The 11,155-nt window shown below is 49.6% G+C and overlaps 1 protein-coding gene across 1 annotated transcript in view; it reads left to right on the forward strand.

Annotated features, from left to right (window-relative positions):
* The window catches only part of PIGZ (phosphatidylinositol glycan anchor biosynthesis class Z (Gwada blood group)), a 35,217-nt gene that overhangs the window by 2,787 nt on the left and 21,275 nt on the right, over positions 1–11,155 (forward strand). The window contains exon 3 of the mRNA XM_006156816.3: positions 12–392. Coding sequence (XP_006156878.1) covers positions 12–392 — 381 coding nt within the window. The remainder of the gene's footprint in view (positions 1–11; positions 393–11,155) is intronic.

Raw genomic sequence — 11,155 nt, forward strand, 5'->3', positions numbered from 1 at the left:
CGCGCCGGGAGGCGGGCCGAGGCCAGAGCGGCCGCTGTCGGAAGTGCCGTGACCCCAGGGACACTGCGGCTCACCCACGATCCCCGCACTGTGGCCACCGTTCGCCACCGGACCGCGGGGGCAGGCTGGGGGAGGACCCCGGGGACAGACAGAGGTGGCCCCGCCCGCCAGCGCGCTGGTTCCCAACCTTCTCCGCTTCGGCTTATCTCTGCGGTGTCGGGGGCACAGCGAGGTTGGCCAGGTTTTCAGGACGCAGAGGAGAGGTGGCAGTGGAGAGGACAGGCCGCTCCCGCGCTTACCCTCTCTGGTCCCGCCGCCTCCGCCCGCCCGGGTGCGAGATCTCACGCCGCGGGACCCGGGGCCCTGCAGGTGCAGCCCAAGGCAGTGCGCGGGTGAGTCGCCCCCACGCTCCAACGAGCTGGTGGGGGCAGGGAAGGGCAAGGGAAGGGAAGGGCAGGGACTGTCTCCCTTCTACCTTGCTCGCAGCCGCATCGGAGGGTCGAGATGCCAGAGACGGCAGGAAGAAAGGGGAGCTGTGGGCCCCACATGCCGGAGGGTAGTTTTCCCCAAATCGGGGTCCCCGGGCTCGGAGCAGACCTGCCCCAACCTGGCGGAGGCCGGAGGCTGGCAGTGACATTTCTCGGGAGGGGCTGTGGCACACTCCACTTTAGAGCACTGGCTTTGGGCCCAGGCACAGGCCTGACCTGAATTCTCTCCTGCTGCCGGCTGGCTTCTACGTGGTTCCAGAACATTTCTGAGTCTCAGGTCCTCATCTATAACACGGGGCTGCAAAGTGCCCAGCAGGAAGCCTGCGGGCACAGACAGAGCCACGCGGTTTTAGCCAAGAAGAACCTCCGTGTCTGGCCTTGGGAGGGGCACTTGGAGCCAGGCCTGACTTCCCAGAGTGAGAGGGACAGCCCGACCGGTGGTCACACCAGGGCACTGGCCAAGGACAAAGGTGATGGGCAGACAAGCCCCCAGCTTTCTGGTTGGTGGCCTCAGGGCCTTTGCATGGGATGCAGAGTATGGCGAGGACAGGAACTGCTTCCCTGGAAGAGGACCTCCCTCACCATTCCTTCCAGACCTTACTCTTCACTCTCAGACACCGTTCCTCGGAAACCTGAGAACCACTGCCAGTCTCCCCGCTTCCCTGCCTCCATTTTTTGTGATAGGGCATTTGCTCACTGGAGAGAGAGAGAGAGAAGAGTGAGAACTCGCCCCTGGGGGGGTGGCCATGTCTCCATCCCTTCTCCGTCCTTCTCTAGGGATTCTGGTCACACACACACACAGGCCCAGGGTGTTTTTCAAGTCGGGGGATCTGTGATTGGAAGTGCGCAGTCGGCCACGTGGGATCCAGCCACCTGAACCACCAAGCCGTTGGCGGGCTCATCGTCAAAACCACTAACACCTCGAACCTCCCAGGCCGCAAAGCAGAGTTGGCATCTTGCAGACCCCAGATGGCTGATTGAACGATGCGCGCCCGCTGGTGGAGGCCCGTCCACTCTCCTTCCTGCGCATTTAATGCTGTGCTGCATCCTCTGCCGATCCAAGGCTGAACATGACCAGTTCGGGCAAGGGAAGGAGGAGCAGCCTGAACCAGATCTGCTGCTGCTTTCAGGGCAGAGCATCTTGCCGGGCTCACAGTAGCCCTCAGGGTCAAGGTGAAGCTGAAACACCTCACCAGACAGGAAAATGGACTCAGGAGAGCCCCTCTCTCACCCTGTACCTCCCAGGGATGACGCCAGATCCAGCCTTGAGGCCCGGCCTCTGTGGGAGGCAGTTGGTCACCGAGGAAATGTGGAGCTGGTGCCACATGTTCAATTGGGTTCCCCGTTGGTCGCCTGAAAACACACAGGGCACACTAGACCGGTGGATTGAGGCCTGGAGGAAGGCGTCCCGTGAGGACCGCGCGTGTGTGTGCACACATGTTTATCATAACTTTTTTTTAATTGGCAAAATTGGCCTCAAGGGACATAATCTTCGCACATTTCCAGTGGAAGAAGCCCTTGGTTGTCACAAGCATCCCCTCTTCTGCAGTCTGAAAACCTGCCCCCAAAAGGCAGATCTAAGAAGGGGACGGACCTGTACTGCTGCTGCTCTCTCCCATGAGCAGCCGCCCGGCATCGCCAGTGGGGAGAAGTTGAACTGTGAAGACAGAACATTCCTCAGACTGAGCCGCCTGCCATGGCTGGCCCTGGCCCATGCTTGCTTCCGCTGTCCTCAGCCACAGGGCTGCACACACGCGGGTCCTCACGGGACGCGGGGCATGGAGGACAGGCGGGCGCTCTGGCAGGCGGGCGCTCTGGCTCGCTCGGCAGACAATGTCCCTGCTCAGCGGCCTCGGCTCTTCTCGCCCTCCTGATGTGATGGCTCCCTTCCCTAACTTCCCCTGTGCCCGCGCAGTGCAGGTCTGGCTGTGCCCCCGCCACCAAGGGGGACTGTCTCTGCTGCCTGGTCTGCACTGCCCCCTCACACACAAGGGACACCCGTCTCCCTGTGAGGATAGGCATTGGCTCCTCCTCCCCAACAAAATAATCTTTGCAGCCCTGGGAGCTGTCCCTTTTCTCTAAAGCCTTCCAGTCCCCTACCTCCTGGAGGCTGACACAGGGACCTTTGGAAATACAGGATTTGGATCTGCACGTAACCAGCTCCTGGCAGATCCTTCATTTGCATGAATGAGCAGGTGCACAGTCCTGCAGTCCTGGCGTGTGTGTGTGTGTGTGTGTGTGTGTGAGTGGTTGTCACACCCGCGGCATCGGCCCCGCACTCTAGGGGGGCGAGGGCCGGCCAGGAGCACCGCTCCTCCAGCCTGGGCTCGGCCTGTCAGGGAGGACAGGCACGGCCTCATTCTGTAGCCCTCCCACACTTGTAATGGCCAGTGCCATTTCCTCATGGGAGTCCTACTCTGTCCTTGGTGGGCTGCCCTCAGAACTTGTCTAGACTAGAGAGGCTGAGATGGATCCGAATGAACCCGAGCTCCGGGAGCCCTCAGCCAGGGAGGGCACAGAGTCAGACAATGCCCAGGCATGGCGTGGTCCAGAGCTTTGCAGGTCCTGTGGAAGCAGGTGAGGGAGGGCTTCATGGAGTCGGGGCGGTTGATGCAACGTGGACAATGACAGCAAGCACCTGCTATATCTGCAGTTTTTGTGTCACTTCATCTTCACGGCAGCCCTAAGTAGGTACTCATTTACAGACGAGACATACATGGAGGTTCTGAGAGGTGAACTGCTGTCGCTATGAAAAAGTGACAGAAGGACTTGAAGCCTGGTTCTCTTGGTGCCACAACTGGTCTTTTTTTTTTTTTTTTAGAGAGAGAGAGGTTTTTGCTATAGGGCACATGCACTCACTGGAGAGACAGAGAGAGACAGAGAGACAAAAAGTGAGAAATCACCCCCAGGGAGGATGGCCACACCACAATCCCTTCTTCTCCATTTTCGTCTCGGGATTTTGGTCATGCACGCGCACACACACACACACACGCACGCACGCTCCTGGAGTGAGTTTTAGCCACCAGGCCCAAGACTTGAACTGCGATCAACTACATAGGAGTCCAATGACATAACCATTATCCCATCTGCTGGTCCCAATAATCTTTTTTTTAAAATGGCCAGAGAAAGAGGAAGAAAGTCACAAGAGCCTGGTGTCACGGAAGCCACAGTTAGCACCACATAGCTGTCTGCCGCACTTCCTCGTCCTTAGCGGAAGCCAATATTGTTAACTGAGCATCTTTCTCTTGAAGGCATTCCAGAGGAGGGAGCCCTCGATCCTGGCTTCAGCCCAGAAGATGAGTTCCCACTGGCAGTCCCAGTTCTTGTGCCAGTGACTGCTTTAGGAAGGCGTATTTGATACAGTTCTGTTCAATGGACTTGATGGAAAATCTGCTAAGGAAGGGGGCTTCTGGAAAAGACTTCCTTGATCTTAACAAGAGACGCACATACAAATCACAACTGCAATGAGACACCACTTCACACCCCCTGGCATGGCTGCAGCCAAAACATCAGACAGTCACACTTGATCAGGATATAGGAAAATCAGAATGCTCCAACACTCCTGGTGAAAATGCAAATAGTACAGTCACTTTGGAAAACAATCAGGCACTTTCCTCAAATGAAGCGTTACCACTGGACCCAACAATTCCACTCCTAGGTATACCCCGAGAGTAACCAAGACATGCCCACACAGAAATGTGTACATGGAGGTTTATGGCAGCATTCCCTGCAACAGCCAGGAAACAACTCGGACGGCCAGCGGCACACGAACGGGTATACAACACAGCCACACGACAGGATGGTAGGGGCCAGAAGAAGGAAGGAACCACTGGGCCACCCCACAGCCTAGCGGGGCCACCCCACAGCCTAGCGGTGCAGGCGAGCTGGAGCCCACGAGGTCGACCGTCCCAGAGCACCGCTGGCTCCACCACGATTGCAGTCGTGTCCTCATTCCCACAGCCAGGACTGCACACTGGAAGGAGTTGTAGGAAAACTCTATGTCTTCATGATCTTCTTTGCCAGCAGAAGACAATGAAAACCGCAGAAATATGGCCTTTTCCTCATCTATTGCTTGAATTCTGAAAACCTAATTTGCATAACCCAATTTTAAGGGACTCAGTATACTAAATGTAGCTCTTTGTTTCCCACCCTTTCCGGTACAGTAAGGCCCTCGAGTGGAAGAGATCCCTGGGGCCAAATGGAATGCAGAGTGATGCCAGATGGCCTGATGTGGCCAAGGGTTTGACAAGAAAGTCAGGCCGCTCTCAGAAAGGCTGTGTCAATGCAGTGGGGGTGGGAAAAGCCAGATTGAATGGACGGAACAGTAAGCGAGGTGAAGAGCGAAGTCAGTAAATGTAGGTGGTCTGAGGACTCCCGCGAAGGAACAGGAGAGGGAGGCAGTGGGTGGAAGGGACGTCCATGTCCACGGGAGAGCTGTGGCTGGTTGTCTGTCAAGAATGGTAGAGAACCAACATGTTTACCAGTGGAGGGAAGGTGTCAGGGAAGAGAACGGAGGGAGGGAGTGGACCTGTGACTGGGGGAGAGCTTGCAGCTGGTGGGGCTCATGTTCATGATATGGAAAGTTGGTCGGTATGTTGCTAAGTGAGAAAAGCATATTCTTTTTTTTTTTAAGCGAAATTTTTGCTATTGGGTGTGTGCACTCTCCAGAGAGACAGAGAGAGACAGAAAGTGAGAAATCACCCCCCAGGGGGGATGACCACACTGCAATCACTTCTCCTCCACTGCCCGCACATGCCCCTGGCGTGAGTTTAGGATCCCAAGTTGGGGACTGAAACTGCGGTCAACTACGTGGAGTCCAGTGATGTAACCATTACGCCATCTGCTGGTCCTGAAAAAAGCATATTCTAAAGCAAAGATTGTATGATACATTTCCTTCATATTAAATATGGAGGCCAGCATATGGCATGGTGGTTAAGGCAATGGATTCCCACATAGCCGACCACAGTTTGAGTCCTGGCTCTGGCTGCTTAGTGCATGCATGTGTGCCCAAAATCCAGAGAGAAGAATAGAGAAGGGATTGTGGCATGGCCATCCCCTGTGGGGGGTGAGTTTTCACTTTTCCTCTCTCTGGTGCATTCTATGGCACAAACACACAAACTATATGCTGAAAATGCTCAGTGACTTGTCAAACAGCTCTCTCAGAGACAAAGTTCAATCTCATTGTCATGACGCTACGCTGTTGAGGTGGAGCAGCTGCAGCCAAAGGCACAGCTTAATCAGGTGTGTAGTAATTAGCTGGCAGGGTAAGCGTGGGAGCAGACTCCAGACTCACCCTTGCAGGCCATACCCAGGGGACTGGCTTGCTCCACAGGTCTCACACTGAAGTCATCCTAACTCACCGACCCTCCCCTACACTGAGGAGCAGACTGCCACCAGCCCTTCCAGAGCCCAGCCTCTGAGACCTAGGTCCCCATCCCACCCTCCCTCAGCAGTGTCTTCGGCAGTCATGGAGACATCTAAGTTCCCCACAGTCGTCTTCCAACACATCCTTACAAAACAGTGATGTGATTGCAACACGGTCCCCTCTCACTTCCCCTGTGCTCCCCAAATCATGACCAGAAAATTCCACTGACCAAGGCTGACCCTTCAGTAGAAGACTTCCTTGCAAATAACCTGACACGGCTTAAACTAACTTACCTTTCTTCAACCCCTGTATTATCTTTCAATGTGGCTATTTCTTCTGCCAACCGTGTGCGCGTGTGTGTGTGTGTGTAAATAAACAGAAATACTTTCTTATATTTTCCAAGAAAACCATAAATCAAAATGTTAGCAGTGTTTTTTTCTGATGGACAGAGGCTAAGTATAATTTCTATTTTTCTCATTTTTGTTTATCATACTTTCTCATTTTTCTCCAACAATCTTATAGTACTTTCATAAACAGAAAAGAAAAAGTAATGAAAGTTTAAAAAGGGCAGAAGTGGAAGCTGTTCTTGAATTATAAAAGGACTAAATTGCTGAAAATAACTGAAGTGCCAGATTAAACAGTGCACGAGACGAGTAACAAGTACGCCACCGGCCTTGCAGGCAGGAACTTGGTGAGGTCCGCAGAGTACGGAAGCCAGATTAGGACCCCTGTAACCCCGAAGACCTAACAGGACGAAAATAAAGCCCAGTGCTCCCCGTAGAGGTCAGCCGAACAGAACACCCCTCTCCTGCCCCCCAAAGCAGGGACCCGAGAGAGCACTTTCCCACTGCCTTCTTGGGTTCTGGAGCTGATCAAACCAGAGTGGGGGGTCTCCCTAGAGAAGTTGTATGAGCCTGGCTTCGTATGGGTTTTTGGCAGAGAGAAGAATAGAGAAGGGATTGTGGCATGGCCATCCCCTGTGGGGGGTGAGTTTTCACTTTTCCTCTCTCTGGTGCATTCTATGGCACAAACACACAAACTATATGCTGAAAATGCTCAGTGACTTGTCAAACAGCTCTCTCAGAGACAAAGTTCAATCTCATTGTCATGACGCTACGCTGTTGAGGTGGAGCAGCTGCAGCCAAAGGCACAGCTTAATCAGGTGTGTAGTAATTAGCTGGCAGGGTAAGCGTGGGAGCAGACTCCAGACTCACCCTTGCAGGCCATACCCAGGGGACTGGCTTGCTCCACAGGTCTCACACTGAAGTCATCCTAACTCACCGACCCTCCCCTACACTGAGGAGCAGACTGCCACCAGCCCTTCCAGAGCCCAGCCTCTGAGACCTAGGTCCCCATCCCACCCTCCCTCAGCAGTGTCTTCGGCAGTCATGGAGACATCTAAGTTCCCCACAGTCGTCTTCCAACACATCCTTACAAAACAGTGATGTGATTGCAACACGGTCCCCTCTCACTTCCCCTGTGCTCCCCAAATCATGACCAGAAAATTCCACTGACCAAGGCTGACCCTTCAGTAGAAGACTTCCTTGCAAATAACCTGACACGGCTTAAACTAACTTACCTTTCTTCAACCCCTGTATTATCTTTCAATGTGGCTATTTCTTCTGCCAACCGTGTGCGCGTGTGTGTGTGTGTGTAAATAAACAGAAATACTTTCTTATATTTTCCAAGAAAACCATAAATCAAAATGTTAGCAGTGTTTTTTTCTGATGGACAGAGGCTAAGTATAATTTCTATTTTTCTCATTTTTGTTTATCATACTTTCTCATTTTTCTCCAACAATCTTATAGTACTTTCATAAACAGAAAAGAAAAAGTAATGAAAGTTTAAAAAGGGCAGAAGTGGAAGCTGTTCTTGAATTATAAAAGGACTAAATTGCTGAAAATAACTGAAGTGCCAGATTAAACAGTGCACGAGACGAGTAACAAGTACGCCACCGGCCTTGCAGGCAGGAACTTGGTGAGGTCCGCAGAGTACGGAAGCCAGATTAGGACCCCTGTAACCCCGAAGACCTAACAGGACGAAAATAAAGCCCAGTGCTCCCCGTAGAGGTCAGCCGAACAGAACACCCCTCTCCTGCCCCCCAAAGCAGGGACCCGAGAGAGCACTTTCCCACTGCCTTCTTGGGTTCTGGAGCTGATCAAACCAGAGTGGGGGGTCTCCCTAGAGAAGTTGTATGAGCCTGGCTTCGTATGGGTTTTTGGTCTGGATTCCCATGACCAGACACTACCAACCTCCCCAGACGGGGGGAACAAAACCCCTAGAGACAGCAGTGTGAGAGCAAATGGTCTCAGACTCGTCATGCCTGCAGGTTCCCGACAGAAGCAAATATACAGCTTTGCCAGTTTCTGCAGCTCACATTTGCCTCCCGTTTGGGCTGCACAGCCCACGCCCCGGAGAACATGAGCAGCCCTTCCGTACAGGGATTTCGCTAAGGATCAGGCCAGTGCTGGCGTGGTGGTCAAGGAAATTGGATCCCACACGGCCACTGCACGGCTTGAGTGCCTCAGGAACAGGGTGGAACAGGGTGGGTGTGTGCCCACGAGCTCAAAATCCCGAGTGGAGAGAATATAGCATGGCCATATCCCCTGAGGGTGAGATGTCTCCGTCTTTTTCTCCCTGCCTGTGTGCACATGCCCTATAGCAAAAAAAAAAAAAAGTTTTTAAAAATGATAATAATTTACTAGATGTACAAGTAAATAAGACTTTTTGAATGAAAATCAGCAGAAACAAGACAGTAGATTCAGACCCAAACTTTAGATGTTAGAATGATCAGACCTGGTACCTCAAGTAAGTATATTTGATACAATTTAACAAATAGAGACTTGAAAAATATGACAACAGAGTAAATAAAATCGAACTACTCCTAGTAATGAAAAATATAATAGTAGAAATTTAAAACTCAATAGATAAGCCATATTTAACAGCATATAAAAAGGGTTATTCATCACAACCAGGTAGGCCTTATTACAAGGATGCAAGGTTGGTTCAACATAGGCAAAACCATAAATGTAGTTCACCATATTAACAGAAAGAAAGATAAAAACCGTATGATCATTTTGATTGATGTGGAAAAAGGATTTGGTAAAATAGAGCATCCTTTCATGATTAAGACTCTCAGTAAAATTGTCATAGAAGGATCATTTCTCAGCATAATAAAAGCCATCTATGAAAAACCTATAGCTAACATTATACTAAATGAGAAAAAGCTTCCACTAAAAACTGGCACAAGACAAGGCTGCCCACTTTTCCTGCTCCTATTCAATATAGTACTGGAAGTCCTAGCCAATGCGATCAGACAAGAGAAGGAAATGAAAGGCATTCCAATAGCAAAAGAAGAGCTGAAATTATCTCTGTTTGCAGATGACATGATTGTATATAGAGAAGACCCAATAGTATCCACGAAAAAACTTTTTGAAGTAATAAATGCATACAGTAAAGTGGCAGGATACGAAATTAACTTCCAAAAATCTGTAGCATTCTATATACAACCAACAAGCAGACAGACTCAGAACTGAAGTAATACCATTTACCATAGCCACAAGAAGTATAAGATACTTAGGAATAAAACTAACCAAGGGGCACCAGCAGTTGGCGTAATGGCTATGCCACTGAACTCCCATGTAGTTGACCGCAGTTCAAGTCCCAGACCTGGTGGCTTAAACTCACACCGGGTGTATGTGAGTGTGTGCCCAAGATCCCAAGAGGAGAATGGAGAAGGGATTGAGGCATGGCCATCCCCGCTGGGGGGTGATTTCTCACTTTCTGTCTCTCTGTCTCTCTCAGTCTTTCTGGTGAGTGCGCATGCCCTATAGCCAAAACCTCTCCAAAAAAATAAATAAAATAAAATAAAAAAAACACTAACCAAGGAAGTGAAAGACCTCTATAAGGAAAACTATGAAAACCTTAAAAAGGAAATCAAAAAGGACACAAAAAAGTGGAAGGACATCCCATGTTCCTGGATTGGAAGAATTTATATAATCAAAATGGCAATCCTACCCAAATTAATCTACATATTTAATGCAATCCCTATAAAATTACAAGAGACATTCTTCACAGATCTAGAAAAGACAATAAAAGAATTTGTCTAGAATCATAAAAGTCCCTGTATTACCAAAGCCATTCTGTGCAAGAAAAGTGGAGTGGGTGGCATCTCCCTTCCTGACCCCAAAATATATTACAAAGCTGTGATGATTAAAACAGCATGGTATTGGCACAAAAACAGACATGAGGACAGAGTAGAGATCCCAGAAGTAAACCCCAAAACATACAGCCAACTCATCTTTGACAAAGGGTACCAGTCAATCCAGTGGGAAAAGGAAAACCTCTTTAGCAAATAGTGCTGGAAAAACTGGGTATCCACCTGCAGAAAGATAAATCTGAACCCCTATCTGTCACCATTAACAAAAATCAACTCAAAGTGAATCAAAGATCTAAACCTAAAGCCACAAACTATAAAACTATTGGTGGAAAACAGTGGGGAAACTCTGGGGGACATTGGGGTAGGCAAAGTGTTCTTAAGTAAGACCCCAAAAGCACAGGCAATAATCCCCCACATAGACAGGTGAGATTACATCAGATTAAGAAATTTCTGCACAGGAAAGGACACTATAATTAGTATGAATCAACAACCCTCAGAATGGAAGAGAATTTTTGATAACTGTGCCTCAGGTAAGGGGATGATAACCAGAATATTCAGAGAACTCAAGAGGCTTATGCAGAAGAAAAAGATTAACCTAATTAAAAGATGGGAAAATTAGCTGAACAACTCTCTAAGGAAGACATACAAATGGCCAAAATGTATATGAAGAAATGCTCAACATCTCTCATCATAAGGGAGACGCAGATCAAAACTACAATGAGATACCACCTAACCCCAGTCAGAACGTCAAAGATGAAAAAAAAAAAAAAAAAAAAATAACTCCTGGATTTAGGAATCAATGGGGCCACTGGTGAAAGGGGAGCACTCCTACTCTTGGTGGAATTGTAAATTGGTCCAGCCACTGTGGAGAACAATATGGAGATTCCTCAAAGGCATTCAAATAGAATTATTATATGATCCAGCAATTCCACTCCTGGGTATCTACCCAAAGGACAGGAGAACACTCAGTCGAAAAAGCGCTTGTACATCTTTATTCATTGTAGCTTTATTCACAATTGCTAAGACATGGAACCAACCCAAATGTCCACAAATGGATGAATAGATTGAAAAAGTGTGGCTCATATACTCCATGGAATACTATTCAGCCATAAAAAACAAGGTCCTGGAATTTGATAGAAAGTG

Source organism: Tupaia chinensis, unplaced genomic scaffold (genome assembly GCF_000334495.1).
Source record: "Tupaia chinensis unplaced genomic scaffold, TupChi_1.0 Scaffold000515_1, whole genome shotgun sequence".
NCBI lineage: Eukaryota > Metazoa > Chordata > Mammalia > Scandentia > Tupaiidae > Tupaia > Tupaia belangeri.